This window comes from Polypterus senegalus, chromosome 12, assembly GCF_016835505.1.
Source record: "Polypterus senegalus isolate Bchr_013 chromosome 12, ASM1683550v1, whole genome shotgun sequence".
NCBI lineage: Eukaryota > Metazoa > Chordata > Cladistia > Polypteriformes > Polypteridae > Polypterus > Polypterus senegalus.
This window is the reverse complement of record NC_053165.1, coordinates 80,181,318-80,198,779: the sequence shown is the minus strand read 5'-3', so window position 1 is coordinate 80,198,779 and position 17,462 is coordinate 80,181,318. Positions and strand designations below refer to the sequence as shown.

General features: G+C 39.9%; 1 protein-coding gene and 1 long non-coding RNA gene across 3 annotated transcripts in view; one reads left to right on the top strand and one right to left on the bottom strand.

The window, feature by feature from the left end:
* The window catches only part of LOC120541176, a 94,874-nt gene that overhangs the window by 17,371 nt on the left and 60,041 nt on the right, over window positions 1-17,462 (top strand). The window lies entirely within an intron of this gene.
* tlcd4b (TLC domain containing 4b) overlaps window positions 5,671-17,462 on the bottom strand; it is a 30,470-nt gene continuing 18,678 nt past the window's right edge. For both annotated transcript variants that reach the window (XM_039772567.1, XM_039772568.1), the window contains exons 6-7: window positions 10,397-10,470; window positions 5,671-7,186 (exon numbers count right to left, since the gene is read on the bottom strand). In XM_039772567.1, the coding sequence (XP_039628501.1) occupies window positions 6,862-7,186; window positions 10,397-10,470 (399 nt within the window). In that variant the 3' untranslated portion in view covers window positions 5,671-6,861. The remainder of the gene's footprint in view (window positions 7,187-10,396; window positions 10,471-17,462) is intronic.

Below are 17,462 nucleotides of genomic sequence, written 5' to 3'. Positions count from 1 at the left end.
TCTGGGAATAGGATGGGTGAGCTTGCGGGGCTGAGTGGCCTGTTCTCATCATAACTTTTCTAATGTTCTAACAGCATAATGTTGTCGAGTCAGCATGGGCCAAAATCCGTCAGAAATTTGCCCAGCACCTTGTTGAATTTATGCCTCAAAGAATTAACATATTTTTTGTGGTTGGGGTCCCTGCCCAGTTCCAGATAGATGGACCTAATAAAATGGCCAGTATGTGAATGTAAGTTACAAGCAGGTATATATAAAGGGTTAACTGAAACCATTAAACTGTACTTACACTATAATGATAGGACCGGAATGGATCATTTGAGATTCTCACACCAGTTTAAAACGAACACTTTTAACTGAAAGTAGTTTACGTCTGTCTGGATTTTATTTCCATGCACTTTTCTCCTAATAACTTTTTAGTGACTTGATATAAATACTGTATATAGTATGCTTTCCCAAATAAAAAAAGAAAAAAGGCAGAGTAGGGTAGTAGTTTCAGTACACCACTTTCCTTGCTATATTTAAATACGTCCAGTGTTTTTTCTAAAGGAAAATAAGGAATAAAGCTAGATTATAAAATGGCACATTGATTACATTAAGGCAGCCAAAATGTAAACCTCAAACGTTTTTCAGTTGTAGTTTTTATAACGGTGCTCATGCCAGACTCTGCTACATAAATTAAACTGCCGTGCATGGTTTTATGGATAAGACCCGGTGTTTAGTGCTGCTACCTCACTGCTCCAGATTCCTAGGTTCAAATCTTGGCCTGGTCCCCACCTGCATAGCTTGTATGCTCTCACTTTGCTTTCCATTTCCTTACCATATCCCAAGGATGAATGTTTTAGTTGAATTAGTAACTGTAAATTGGAGCCATGTAGACAAGTGTGCAATGGTATTTACACCCTACTAGACATTAAGCCCGTTACAATAACGGGCGCTAGAACAGTAGTGCATAAACATTTGTATGAACAGTCTATATTAAATGGCAAGGGACCTTGTATGTAGCTGTAATATGCGTCACTGTATTGTGTGCCTTTAATTTTCCCTCTCAGTAATACTGGTTTGTATTTCCGTAAAATGCCTGTAATTTTGTATGACAGTAATACAGTGGAACCTCGGCTCACGACCATAATTCGTTCCAAAACGCTGGTTCTAACCTGATTTGGTCGTGAACCGAAGTAATTTCCCCCCATAGGATTGTATGTAAATACAAATAATCCATTCCTGACCGTATGAACTGTATGTAAATATATATTTTTTTACGTTTTTAAGCACAAATATAGTTAATTATACCACTGAATGCACAGCGTAATACTAAACTAAATGTAAAAACATTGAATAACACTAAGAAATCCTTGAACAACTGAGAAAACTAAGACTGGAAGAGTTCGCGCTATAGCCTTATGACTCGCTCGCTAAAAACACCTTTTTTAATGAGTTTTAAGCACAGGGAAAACAAATGAACAGTTGAAAAATTAATAAACAACCAAGAAAAGTAACGCTGCAACAATGCACGCGCACACCTGTGTGTGTGTGTGTGTGTGCGTGTGCTTGCGTGCGTGTGTCTGTCGTGCACGCGCCTGTGTATGTGTGTCTGTCTCTCATGCTCCTGTGTGTGTGTCTGCACAGGGAATGCACAGGAAGAGACTGAACACGTGCCGTGTGACCCCGCACATGCGCACTTCACCAGAAGACACACACACGGACACTGGACGCACACAGGGCTTTTATTAAAGAGGATAATGGGTCAGCACATCCTCTAGGGTTGGTTTTTGCCTTGTTTCTAGTGATGTCCCCTGACCCTGAAATGGATAAGTAGGTTACAGAATGGATGTGACTTCAGTTGTAGACTTCAGTGAATAAGTGCTCATGCAACATCATCTTTGAGATACTCCAATGTGCAAGCAGTGTGGTGGTTTTGAAGTATTTCACTGTAAATTTCAAGGGTCCTTGTTCAAAACCCTGTACAGACTCCCTGCATGACCCTGATCAAGTCGCTCCACATATCAGTACTCAAATTGTAGAAATATGGAAACAAGTGTACCACATATAACACACATAACATCCAGCAAAGTGCTCATTATAGACAAAAATCTAATAAACCACAAGGATTAGTCTCAAAAACTGGGTGACTATGTGGCCCTGAGCAAGTAGTTTAACCTGCCAGTGTGGACATTATAAAAATATGGAAACCGAGGTTCTCCACCTCTAACATGTCTAGATGTGGTATTGACTATGTAATGGTTCTCTGTAAAATCACAAGGTTACATGATCATTTTCCACCAAGTGAGTTGTTATAATTTAAGAAATATGGTAAAATGTTGGAGCCGTGTTCACTGTGAAAAATATCCTTGCTTTATATATAATACGCAACCGTGGCTGTTCGTTTGTCTGTCCAGGATTTTAAATCACCTGTAGCTTGCAAACCGTTTGACCAATTGACCTGAAATTTGGTACACATATACTACATGACGTCTACTATCTGCTTTCAGTATGATGATTGACCTCCAAGGTTATTCCTCTTTTTATTTTTATTTTATTTTATTGTAGAATCAACTCTTGGCAGCGGCCAGCAGGACGGCTGTGCAGCGCATGTGTACGGGTGCCATTCTCATCCCTATCACCTTCGCCATCACTTCCCCTACCTCTTCATATCTTAAATCATTCTTGAGGCAGATTGAAGACTTAAATGAAAAATTAAAGAAAAAGTACAAAGTAATTGCAACACAAAACAATGACCTAATCAGTTTTAACAAGAAAAGAAGAGAAGAAGCAGGCCACTAGGGTGGAGTAAAGAAAAGCTGCTCAAGAAGAGGCGACCGCATCAACCTCTGAGCAAACAAATGATAAACGTACAGAGAAAGAGTCTGAAAATTAGGAATGCTCAAGTCAAGTGTATTCACTTCATGTATCGAGCATTGCACCATTACTGATATATACTAATGGACGTACTGTATGCATGGAATTCTGTAAGATTTCTGGATGCAGCTCAGAACCTCGCTCATATAACATAACGTACCATTCTCAAGTCTGCTTTTCTGAATTCAGAGTCAGGGGGTCTGTGACTAACCCAGCAGGGTCATGTCTCCTCATGGCTAACCCAGGACAAGGCACCAGGCCATAACCAGGTCCACTCACACACAGTCACACACAGGACCAATTCATAATCACCGATTACTATTGTCTTCAATGACATGAGAGAAAAACCAGAATGCCAAGAGTAAAACCCACACAGACATCAGGAGAGAACCTGCAAATGTCACAAGGGTAAAGACCAGGTGCAACATTCAAACCTAGGATGCTGGATCCACGAGGCAGAAGCAATAGCCACTGAGCTTCAGTGCTGCCCACCACACTCATATGTCAGATTAAAAAAGACAATGCAGATTTGTTTAAAAATTGAAAGAAATTTTACATCAATTAAAACTTTGTTTCACTGCTAAATTCAAAAAACAGATCTCAAGCTTGTAAGCTATTTTAGTTTAGATTGTCTATACCCTTTATCTAAGTGTTTTAAGTGCTATTAATTGTTTGAAATGTAATTCTGATATGTGACTATATGTCATGGATACACGATGAGGCTGTGTGGCAGAGGCGCATTATTTGTTAGTCTCATAGTTAATGTGTGGCTGGTTTTAAAATGTACTCTGTGATTTAAATTGTTTTTTAACTGGCAGCAAGCTGAATTACTGACCAGTAGCAGCATATTTGGTTTGGGTAGCTTATTAATGTCCCAGCAATTAAAAATATACTTGTGTCTACCTGCCTGCCTACTAAAATCCATTTTTAATGTAGCTGTCTTGACCAGGAACAGCTACAAGAGTACAAGGTTTGTCCTCACAACTGCTGTTTTTGGTGTAATCCATAAGGGCAGTGTAGACTTCACTGTTTGTGGATATTCCCTCTAAAGCACGATCACTTGTAACTGCATGCTAAGTCTTTGATTCATTTTGAAATCAGTTTTAAGAACGGCTGAAATAGACAAAGAAAATGGGTGGATAGGTAATGTGCAGCGGAGGAGCACTGGGGCCCTCTAGTGGCAAAGTCATTCCTTTATTAAAAAAAGGTTTAGTCCCTACAACTAAGCCTGTCAGGCATTATGACGTAGAAATGTAGAATCTATTATTTGCTAGATGTATAGTATCTTTAAAAGTTGTGCAAAATGATAAGCACAATATAAAATAAAATAAAAATGGAAATTTGTCATATTACTGTATAGCATCATGGGAGGAATGTTTATTATGAACTATAATACAAAAAAACTCAAGGTTCACTCACCTCCTCTAACTCACCTTTGACCCTGAGAAAATTAATTTCCAGAAATATTGCAACAGTTGATCTATAATTGTAAAATGACTGAGATAACGTTCACCATGAAAGTCTTTATATAAACTCACAAGAATCAAATCCCACTACAGCGTGACTGTGAGTAAGACACTTCACCTGTCAGATTTCCCAATGTGTATGAAATGATAACTTTTTAAACATTTTCTGTGTAACATCTTAGGAAGGCATTCACAGTGAAAGGCACTATTTAAAATCACAAGGTTGAGTTCCCTTTGCTGACTTACTGTAAGGGAATCACTTCACGTGCCAGGGCTCACTATGTACCAATACAGCAGCAATAACTGGGTACTTGTAAAGCTTCATGAGATGAAATTCACAAATGAAAGAAAGACTGACCTCTTCAGATTTGGAATGGGTTACTGTTTCTTTCTCTGCCGATTCCTGTGTGAAGCTGTAGTGAAAACATGACCCTGGGTAATTATCAAGTAAATGTGTCCTGGGATGGGTACACTAAAATGAAGATTCATTGATTTATGAAGAGCACTGCATGCATCAAAAGAAAGGTATATCACAGTAAACAACTGTGAGCAGTTCAGCACATCATTTACTCATCAAATTAATGATAGCAAAGAAAATGAATTACAAAAGAGCCAATAATTTGCTGTTAAAAAGAAGTCTAATAATTTTCCCATATGATTTACTTTTTTCCACGATGGGTATACTCTTTAACATATTGTATATCAAGTGCTAATAAATATGATAGGTGTAATGAAATTATGTAAAAAAATCAGTTAATTGTCTGCTAATTGAAAAATGATTGATAAACCAATTGTTGTGTTATTGGTTATACACTCATTAATTCTTAGTATTTTAATGCTATACCATAAACAATTCAGTTTAATAATTTAATAATATATAAGAGTTGCCCATAATGGTTATTCTTTATCACTAAAAATGTATTCTAGAGTTGTCTTAACAGATGTATTTGTGACAACAGCCAGGAAACCAGATGTACTGTATTTGCTACACTTCTCATTTTTCAACGTATTCTCCTTTTCCTTCAGCAGGTGATGTCTGACAACTGCAGTTACCATAATGGAATTTCAGACATTACCAATTTTCAATGCTGAGATCTTAAAGCTTACCTTTAATATGACCCCTTTTGGGTGTGATAGTGTTGTGCCCAACTCTTTGAGTGAAACTATAGTAGAAAATACACGTTGGTGATTTTCAGGGAAAAGCCAAGCAAAATGACACCTTTTATTGGCTAACTAAAAAGATTACAATATGTAATCGTTCGAGGCAACTCAGGACCCTATCTTGCCTGAAGAAGGTGCCTGAGTTGCCTCGAAAGCTTGCATATTGTAATCTTTCTAGTTAGCCAATAAAAGGTGTCATTTTGCTTGGCTTTTCTCTACATTCATAGTGATTTCAGGGAAATGTATCCTTGTTGGCGGTATTGTGGTTTACTATATAAACTGTGCCGTAACAAAGACTGACTGAAAAATAGACATGGCTTCCTCCTGGTGGTGGTGTGAAGGACTGACACATGGTGATATTGACAATTGCCTAACGTGAGTCACTATGGAGAAGGGAATGACCGCAGTAGAGACAGGCCTGTAATCGGGCTCTGTACTGTATACACTGTATAGCCATTCCCATTTCTATTTTTTCCCAACCCACCTTTAATCCCAAGCCCCAGCCAAAACTCTTTAACCTGATGTTACAAACTGGCATAATAAAAGAATGATTGCTGTTGTAGAGTCAGTCATGGCAGTATAAGCAACTCAAATTTGGGCTCAAGGACAAGTGATGCTGCAGAGGAACATGGTTAGTGTAGAGTGAACATGTTTCTTTTCTTCTGTTGAGCTTGATAGACCCTGACCCTTTCACAAATCCTTCTCTCACCCCCATTCATTCCTTACAGAAACTCACTGGGAGGCAAACTCCCCAGCTGAATAGACGTGAAGGTCTAGAAGCACTTAGTTGCCTTTTTGTTATCTCATTTTATTAAATTATTTCTTATCCTTTCTATATGACTAACACACTTTAAGTGTAGCAGATTCCCCAAAAATCCTGTTGTGATTTCTGTAAGCATGGGAAAGGTGCTATATAAATAAAATGTATTATTATTAGTAATATTATTAAAAATACTGAGCAGCATAACAGAGTGAAATGAAGTCTCAGTGCTTTTGTGAGGTAGGAATTCTCAGTACACCTTGCTAAGGTACTAGGTTTTGGAATCCTAACGAGGTAAACAGTGGTTAAAGTCAGCTTCACTACGATCACGTAGGACCCACCATTTTTTTTGACGTGGTATGGTTTCAAAGCTTTACAGTAACAGAGGGCAAAAGACTAAGGTGCACACATTAACCAAATTTCTGACACTGAATCCCAATAGTGGGTGCAGAGAGGGTGTTCCCCATGTCTTCTCATGATGTTGCCCTTGCCCTTTACCCCACATGTTCAATCAGCTATGCTGATTTATTTAATCCTGGAGACACTACGGCCGGAGGCAGTACTTCAAACAGTATTGCCCAACTGATACTATGCTGGCAAAGTTCCTAAATGTACTGCTCAGTCCTTATGGTTTTCAAGATCAGATGTCTGCCTCTTTGTCCTCGTCGACTTGCTGCCAGTCAGCACACGATAGCAGCCACGGGTTATGCGGTACATCCAAATAATGTTCAGGACATCAAGACTCACACTCGACAAGATCCAGGCCACCTGAGGTCCAGGGCCCAACCTTTCAAAGGCAGGCGTGCCCACTGTAGACCACACACGAATGTAATAGGTGGGCATGACAGCAATCCGCACCGCAAAGAACACCACAGCCATTGCAACACCGTTGAGTACCACCTGGAGTCCTGATCGAGGGTAGGAGAGGACATCAAAGAACCATCTGGAGGACAAGGAAAAAAAAACCACAGATAGAAAACCATTAAGTATCAAAGAATCATAAAGTGATGATGAACACTTACTCCACTTACTGAGGGATGAATGCTCTAAAATCGTGACAGAAAAATGGACCCTCTGATAATCCATCAGAATCTTTCACTAATGCAGATTTGTGGCCTTGTTTTGGTATTTGGAGTCAGGCCTGTGAGTAAAATGATCAAGGATGATTCCACTGACGTATTATTTGTATCCATTGCTTTCAATGGCATTGCCTGTGCGCTTTACCTTCTTGTCCTCATTTTCAATGTGCATTAACTGAGTGAAACAAGCACCTTGTACACATTTCCCCGACTATGGTGTTGTACTTTGCAGAGCTCTCTGTGCACAGTTGGTCTTGAAACTACTCACTCACACCAGGCAGTAACATTTATTTGAACTCTCCTACTTCTTTAGCCTTGCATAACAAGAAAATAGTCAGACATTAGGAGAATCTAGGAGTTCGTACTTTAGCACCACTTCCCCTCCCTCCATGTCACCTTAGACACTTTTTATTGTGAAATATCAAATGTTAAGGCATCATCACACCTTAGGCTGAAGCTCTGGTCAAAGGTGTCAGCACTAGCGTTAAATCACGTAGTCAACATGTCTTCCAGGCACACTTAGCAGAGTTATGGACAGCAAGACCTGGTCAGCATTTTTTTACATGCACTTCAGAATGCTGGGGTGCAAGTTTCTTCATGAACTCAGGAATCTGCCTCATTTACTTTCACACTTTGTGTTTTACATTTTTCAGAGTAATTCACGTTTTTTTAAGCTGCTATTTGGTGTTTTGCACCAACTCATTATATATACTTAACCTGTCATCGTCTCTGAGTAGAGTAACTAGAGACAGATAAAAGCAACAGCACAACTGTAAAATATCTTGAGATGGTGTCTCCTATTGAAAGTGTTACAGTTTTGCTGTTTTTGTGACTCACTCATTCCCTTCCATCTTCTGTGATGTTTAAAAAATATATCATTCATTTAAAATTTCAGTATTGTTGCAATATTAAGAGCCTTGGAATTTTTTCATCCATGAAACATCTTACATCACTATCTTCAAATCACAAATCCAACCGTGAGATGGCTAATATGAAAGCAAAGGCTGGACAGTGACCGATGGGGAGTGGACTTCCTTGCTTTCTTGGAATACACATTTATGGATTTTTGTTTTTTCAATTTTTGCTATGTGCCAAAAAACTACAGTTTTGTTTCTTCTTCTTCTATTTTTTTTTTTTTTTGTAAAATCTAAACACAAAGGAACTGCTTTTTGTCAGCCTCCACTTAAGACACTCCAGATGTCACATTGATCTTAATAAAGTGCCAAGGTTCTACATATTTTGTTCATGAAATCTTCTCCTATTTACAGATTTTTCAAACCATTTTGATTTAGTGCCTGCAGATAAACGATGTTTGTGTAGGTTCATTCTTTTGCTTTTATTCATTTTTCTTTTTAAAGTACAAATCTAGTATTAGTGCCTGTGGAGTACAACTGGTTATATAAAGTGGATGTGAGGTACTCTAAATATAACAATACTCAAACAAGGGTTTTTCTTTACTAAAGTCGGTGACGCAGTATCTGGTACCCAGAGCTCAATCTCATGTGTTAGTGTAACTTTCCCAGTCCGCTGTTTCTATTAGAAATCTCCAGTAGTGGGTAGTACATGTCTGTAATAAAACGGTTTGATCAGGGGATTCAAACAATCTGAATTTTGTTGGTTGTGCTGTGGCAGACTGGCATCAGATCCTTTTGCTGGAACAACTTTGATTCCAAATGTTACAATAAGCAAACATTAAGTGCCAAATGGCCACTAATCCACAATCTTATTTATACAAACTCTGTCCAAGAAAATGGTGCTATTACAGAATGCCAATTCAGTGAAAAAGAGAGTGCAGGCAGGGTGGAATGAGTAGAGAAGAGTGTCAGGAGTGATTGGTGACAGACGGGTATCGGCAAGAGTGAAAGGGAAGGTCTACAGGATGGTAGTGAGACCAGCAGTCATATGGCCTGGAGACGGTGGCACAGGAGACAGAGCTGGAGGTGGCAGAGTTAAAGATGTTAAGATTTGCATTGAGTGTGACGAGGATGAACAGGATTAGAAATGAGGACATGAGAGGGTGAGCTCAGATTGGACGGTTGGGAGACAAAGTCAGAGAGGCGAGATTGTGTTGGTCTGGACATGTGCAGAGGAGAGATGCTGGGTATATTGGGAGTAGGGTGCTAAGGATAGAGCTGCCAGGCTAGAGAAAAACAGGAAGACCTAAGAGGAGGTTTATGGATGTGGTGAGAGAGGACATGCAGGTGATGAGTGTAACAGAGCGAGATGACGAGGACAGGAAGATATGGAACAAGATGATCTGCTGTGGCAACTCCTAACGGGAGAAGCCAAAAGAAGAAGAAGAATGATACCATCAACAGAGACATGTTCAGGCCCTTACCATACTTTCAGTAACATCAGGGAGAATGCAAGAACCAACACAGGACAAGATCAGGACACCATTTTTTTTTACAAGGAACACTAATTCACTCGAGACCATTTCAAATCAACAATCAAAATCTAAAATCTGCTTGTATTCAGCATACGAGAGGAAAATTTCACTGCCTAGAGAAAAAACCTCACTCAAGTTTGGGGAGAAGATGGAAACTACACAGAAACAATGAGACAGTAACCAGGCCAGGAGGCAGCGTCTCCAGCCACTATGGCAGTCATTAACAGGTGACTCCGATTGGGGCTGGGAGATCAGTTGGGTTGAAACATAAGGTACTACAGCTAGGGCTTGTTGAGAAAAAGTGGCGTTTATTACCACACCAGGTAGTGAATGGAAACTCATTTATATGGTTAGGTAGCCAGGGTTTACTTGGTGGTATTTATTCGTAGCTTATGTTACTCCCCATGATTCACTTTCTTTTCTGTTTGTTTTATTTAGAAAAATTGTATTTATTTATAGATTTACTGTTTACTTAATGCAAGCATATCACAAGCAAAGGATGGATGGATGTTTTAGTGAGCCTTAGTATGCAGTAACAACTTTCCTGTTAAATGCATATTATTCAAGAAGTTATTTATTTATTTATCCTAGGAATAAAAAAAACTGTACCTGAAGTTCTAAATTGGGCCACACTCCAAAACTATAAATCAAAAGAGAACTTCAGACTGTTATCTGCTCCACTTACCTCTGATTTACAAATGGTGTTGACAGCTCTGATATGAGGCGAAAATTAGCAAAATAAGGCAAAACGCCTCGTCCCTGCAAACACAGACAAAAAACAGGTTAAGAGTCATCTCTAGAATAAACTACTATACTGTATTTACTCTTTTAGCTGACATTTTGTAATAAGAAGTAGCTTATAAATCACACGTGTTTTCACATTACTACAAAGGGAGCAGTGATAGGATAAAGTGATTCAGTCAAAGCCATAGCGAATGATACTTGTAATATTATGTATTATTGTTCATAGTGAACACAATCCCAAGGTCCCTTATGGACGTTCTATATTTTTTTTCTACCAGGAGCACCAGTTTAAAGATGGAGGAAATGTGCTGAAGGTAGGGCAAGAGATAAGAAATATTTTTGGTTTATTTTATATCCATGTCTTCGACAGGTACCATGGCTAGTATATATATATATTAGTGATGGATGGACCCCATTTCCTTACCTGAGCTGGAGCGCAATATAACAAACAGTCTGGAGACGGGCATGGAGGGGCACTACAGCACCTGGGGCATTGGGACTGGCAACCCAGCAGCATTGGATGGGAACTCCTTGAGGACCAGTATAGTGAATAGACAATAAAATAGAGAAGTATCCTCTTTCCTTCTCTGGAGACCGGAAACGTGGGACAGTGGGAGATTGCTTCCCATGTATAGGTTACCCCAAACACTGGGTGGCAGTATCCTTTGTGGCAAGACCCTTTGCGGACGCCCACAGGGCAGCATGGGAGTTGTTGTCCCATAAGGCTGTCGTGTTGGGTTCTTGGGTACCACCAGGGGGAGCCAGTGTGAGCAAATCATATCAAACTTAAAAGGTAATTTTCTCTTTGAGGCTGGTAAAATAATTCAGCTGGCATTCTATTATTTACAGTCCAGCTGCTCAATCACTAGAAAGCCAACCTGCTTGCCAAGTACATTTAGCGGACATTAAGGCTAAGAATAAAAAAATAAAACAGGTCAGGGAAGAACGGGTTGGATGAGTTTAGAGATTAGCAAAACCAGTCTTTCCCTTTTAGCTTATGTGGGAGCGTTCATCACACTCATAAGGCAAAAATTATATTTGGATAGGATAAAAGTGGCATGAAAAGTTTCAGGCATTCTGCCACAACCTAGTAATTTCACCAAATGTTATCCTGCTGGACATTTGCAGAGAGTTTTCCAGGTATAGCACAGCACATTTCTATGACTGGCAAGTATAGAAACCCATTTGATCACATAATAAGAAGTCAGTAGTGACAATTGATCCAGGCCCCTTCTAGTTTTATACAGTGCCTTTCCATAGTGAATGCCATCAAAAGGTGAATTACCGGAAGGATATCAAGTGTTTTAATGTTTCTGCTGCTGGAAAGCTACCAGGTGAATGAAAGTGCTTACAGCTGCAGTGAATCACTGTTGGGATCTGATGTGTATGATTTTATATAACGTTTTTGTACTGAACACTGTCCCAAATCATATTTTACCTACAGTTCACTTTTTTATATTTTTATAGAGTGAGTTCTGACAGGTAAGGTGTCATATTCTAGGTTACACAGTGGTGGCATTGAACTATCATCCTTGGGGGTTACAGTAGTGGGCCACAGTGAAAGGTCTATTTGGCAAAAACAAAATTGGTCTTAATGTGTCTTGTCTGGTATGCTGTTTATGTCATAATTAAAGGAGACAAAACAGACCATTTGTATGGTATTGGAACTGTTTTGTATTGATCTCCAAATCTAAAGAGGTAAATCTGCCTGGCTTAGAGGTCGTTTCCTTCAACACCCTATATGATGGCTTCATGGATTTTATCTACTGTTTTGTGTGGCATTTATGGGCGCTACACTAAAAAGAGCTCTCAACATTTATATTTAATAAAATCCCTTCTGGAAAAAGCGGAAATCCCTCCTGGGGGTGAAACTATCTATCTATCTATCTATCTATCTATCGTATATGGTGTATTTCACCCATCTATCTGTCCAGCAAGTAAGATTAAATTATATTGTTAAATTAGGTTAAAAAGCTACATGAATAACAACAATCTCTCTCTCTCTACTTACATTATTCAAAATAGTCACTAGAGGGAGTAATTGCATGACTTTGTGAAATTACTGGACTCTTTGGTTTCCACATTTGGACTTCAGTTTTTGGCAGAATGAATTTTCTACATTTTATGTACTGTCATTTACTATTCAGAAAAATAAAAATTCAGGACAGGCTCGTAATCTAGCACTACATAAAAGTCACTGAAAAGCACTAAATAAAAGTGAGCTTTCAAAAACTGCCATTCAGTTCTTCATGGTACTTCCTTTTGTTGTGAGTTAGAGATGAATGAATGTGCTGTGAATTTTGATTGGCTAGTCCATTTACTATACTTGTTTCTAATTGTGTTTTACTTTATGATTTCTTTTAATTTAATAACCTATTTCTAATCTTGACATTTAAGGCTGGCTCAGAGAATGCTATCAAGTGACTTATAATATACCACAGTGTATGACAAGTTTTTTTTTTTAATTGTGCCATTAAGAGGTCTGTAGATTAATATGAAAAGCATAAAATATCACTTAAAAAGCAGATCATATTTCACAGATATACATATATCAGGATTGCACAGGACATGCTGCTGTGTTTTTTTTTTTGTATGGGCTCAAAGCAGACTGGCAACCCAAAGTTTGCTAGAAAAAGCTCAAAGGCCTTTGAACTGGATATGTGTCTGCTCCTGGAAATGAAACTGTTATTCAGTTAAACGTTAAGACAGTGTGAGCCCTAGTGTCTAAACAGTTAGATGAAAAATGGCAGCGCCCCATGCGTGAACCATTACAACCATAACAAGTCACTTAATCTCTCAATGGCATAAATAAGGAGATGGGGGCAGTTTACTTGGGAGTGTATGCACTTTGGTTGGTGAAAAAGAATAAAATCACAGATCAAATTCCACCTACAAGCTGACTGTGTGTCCTTGAGCAAATAACTTCCATTGTCAGGGCTCACACTGTAGAAATGTGGAAACAGTTAGAGTGAACCTGTACAACTACACATAAAAATTGCTATATAAAGTCAGAAGAAAGCAGATCCAGTTCCACCACTAATGTCCTGCCTGCCCCAGTAGGAGTCATTGAATCTGTCAAAGCTCAGATTGTTTAAATTTGCAAACAACTGCATTCCTCCTGTAAAGCACCTTGGGTGGTGTTCACTTTGATAAACTGACAGAATGAATTCCAGCAACAGCACTTGCTTACTGTGTGTTCACTGAAAAAATTCCAGTATTTGAAAGTCCTCAGATAGTTGAAATATGTAAACAATTGTTTCTAAACCTGCACCTTGTGTTTTAAAACCACTATTTAAAAACAGAAAACTGCAGACCCCGTCTCCTCTTCTTTTTGATTCCAAGATGACTTGCTAATGGTAACACTGGATAAAAATGACTACATCTGTAATTTATGAAAAAAGTGTCTTGAGCTACTTTTCACTTTAGAAAGATGCATTATTAATAAAGATTGTTTTTTTTGATTGGTTAATGTAGTTATATGAAAGGCTGCTCGACAGCAGTCTGTGTGCTAGTTCTCAGATGCGCTCCTTGTCTCACTGATCTTTCCCCATTCAGCCAATCTTATGTTTCACCTTTGCCCCTGCTGGAATATGCGCGTCATATTTCTTCAAGATATGAGCCACCTGCCTCCATTAACCCTTCGTTACTCGGGTTTCGTGAACTCTCATAAGTGCTCGGCTGGGTTGTATTGCATCCCACTTTAATTTATGGAGAATTGATAGTAAGAAATATTTTAAATGCAATTTAATTAATCTTTACTAGGACATGTAGCATTCTCTGGCTTTTCATGTTTACAAAATCACTGTCTAAAATTTTCTTTTCAATAATAACAGGTGGGAATAAAAAAAAGTGTCATGTCTCTATACCGTATACATTCATTCTGTCTGTTTCAAAAGTGGTCACAGTTCACAACTTCATGGAATGTTCCACTATTCCTGTGTTTGTTGGGAACTTGTGGTGTACTGATGGCAGGTTGGAACCAAATGTTTCATGCATATGTGTTTACTGCAGGAATGGCACTGAAATCTTGTTTTTCTGTCTTTACTCCTTGGGCGTTCCTCACACCTTGCCTGTTTTGCTTTCTTTGCTGGTGATGGGTTCGCAGCAGAACTTTCTTCAGTTGTTCTTTTGAGCTTCAGTTGCATCTCTTTGCTGAGATGAGAACTTCTGGCCTGTCTTTGGCAAAGTTGTTCTTGAATAAGGTCAAAGGCAAACTTTTTCAGGAAAAGTCTGCGCCGCAATGCATGACCTGTGTTTTCATGGTACACCACATGAGCATTTATACCAGTGACATTCACCAGTGAAAAGAATATAGTAAGAGGCGATTCCTTAATAATGTTATGAGCTCTGGTGCAAACTTGTTTTCAAGGTGGTGTCTTATACTATTTGGAGGATTTGCCTTTTCCTATATAGTAGCTTTCCTGCTGTGTTTCATCATCATCATCTTCATCAGCATCTTCGGATGAGTCTGTATAATGTTCACTGTGGCTGATGTGTTCTGGATCTAAGTCTGAATTTGACTCTGGTTCTAATTTGGAATCACTCTGTTCACTTGATTCAGATTCACTTTCGACCTCCTCCAAATGTCTGACAAGCCTATCCTGGGCTTCCTCATAACTCATCTGTAAACAGTGGAATATTGCCATAAGCAAATAAGCTATAAACAGAACCCAGCAACAAAAGCTTACCATAAAAATATAATTTGCCAATGCTCGGGTGGGTATGTGAAATGCCAACGATACTCTGCAGGATTACGCTGGTGGGGTACTAAACACCCAGAATGACATAATACCACGTTATCAGCTCAAGGGTCCACCTCCGACTGACGCACACTCTTGCATGCGCAATACGTTAGTCAACTTGCAGCTACTCAAGGTATCAAAGCTCCACGTCGCGCCATCTATGAAAAATAGACAGAACTTTGGCAACTGGGGTGTGCAACACCCCACCTGAGTAACGAAGGATTAACTGTGATGAAGTTACTTGGCTTTTAAAAGATCCACAGATATCTCAGGGTGCATGTGATGAAATGTGTGATAGAAAGCAGTAGAAACCTTCTCAAACAGTTCTGTTGTATACTTCTTTACAAAGTAAAACTAATTTAGTTTTCTATTGTACCTTTTGTTGTGATCACTACTTTTATATTAGTTTTAAAAATAGCTTTTGTTATATTAACTAATTCAGTTTTCTACTGTACCTTTTATTGTGATCACTACTTTTATAGTAGTTTTAAAATGATATTTTGTTATATTTCACCAGGAATTGTGGACCCCCAGTAGTTTAGATGTTGGAAAGGAAACAACATACTGTATTGCGTAACCCGACTTTCAAACCTGTCCATAATCACAAGGTAGAACATGTAAGCTATATGTCTGTAGCTGTAATAAGGCTTGGTTTAGGGTTCATTATGAAAGGTGCTATATAGCAGAAAAAGACTGAAATTCCATCACTGTCTTAAACAAGTCACCTGGCTGGCCAATACTCTCTTTTCAGATATGTGGTAATTGTACAGTACTTGTACGTTAAAGTGCCTAAAGGATATATGCTCACAGCTAACTCACTGTGTGGTTCTGAGTGAGTCACTTGATGTTTAAGTGCTCATAGCGCAGAAATTTGATGGCAGCTGTATTATACTGTAAGGGTTTTATTTGTTTTTTCACTATAGAAAGAACCTACATACAGTACAATGTATTATTTGACAGGTGGATTGGATAAAAGAGTTATTTAAAAAAAATCCATTAGGTGTGAAATAAACCATAAGCCTCCTTAATTAATAAAAAAAGAACATATTGACTGACACAGTCGTGTCCCTCGGGGAATCCTGTGGGGGGTGCTCCGGGAGTATGGGGTGCTGGACCCCCTGATAAGAGCTGTTCGTTCCCTGTACAATCGGTGTCAGAGCTTGGTACGCATTGCCAGCAGTAAGTCGAGCCCGTTTCCAGTGAGAGTTGGACTCCGCCAGGGCTGCCCTTTGTCACCGATTCTGTTCATAACTTTTATGGACAGAATTTCTAGGCACAGCCAGGGTGTTGAAGGGGTCCGGTTTGGTGGTCTCAGGATTGGGTCACTGCTTTTTGCAGATGATGTTGTCCTGTTTGCTTCATCAGGCCGTGATCTTCAGCTCTCTCTGGATCGGTTCGCAGCTGAGTGTGAAGCGGCTGGGATGAGAATCAGCACCTCCAAATCCAAGACCATGGTCCTCAGCTGGAAAAGGGTGGAGTGCCCTCTCAGGGTTGGGGGAGAGATCCTGCCCCAAGTGGAGGAGTTCAAGTATCTCGGGGTCTTGTTCACGAGTGATGGAAGAACGGACCGTGAGATCGTCAGGCGGATCGGTGCGGCATCTGCAGTGATGCGGGCTCTGCATCAGTCTGTCGTGGTGAAAAAAGAGCTGAGCCGTAAGGCAAAGCTCTCAATTTACCAGTCGATCTACGTTCCTACCCTAACCTATGGTCATGAGCTATGGGTAGTGACCGAAAGAACGAGATCGCAAATACAAGCGGCTGAAATGAGTTTCCTCCGCAGGGTGTCTGGGCTTTCCCTTAAAGATCGGGTGGGAAGCTCAGTCATCCGGGAGGAGCTCAGAGTAGAGCCGCTGCTCCTCCGCATCGAGAGGAGTCAGATGAGGTGGCTCGGGCATCTGATCAGGATGCCTCCTGGACCCCTCCCTGGTGAGGTGGTGTTCTGAGCACATCCAACCAGGAGGAGGCCCCAGGGAAGACCCAGGACACGCTGGAGGGATTATGTCTCCCGGCTGGCCTGGGAACACCTTGGGATTCTCCCGGAAGAGCTGGAAGAAGTGGCCGGGGAGAGGGAAGTCTGGGTCTCTCTGCTTAAGCTGCTGCCCCCGCGACCCGACCTCGGATAAGCGGAAGAGGATGGATGGATGGATGGATGGATGGATATTGACTGAGCTCAGGGTGAATGGGTAGTGCAGTGAACAGAGGTTCACCCTGCATGGGCTGGATTTGATCCCACGCCAGTGTGTTGTTAGTGTGGAGTGTCCACAT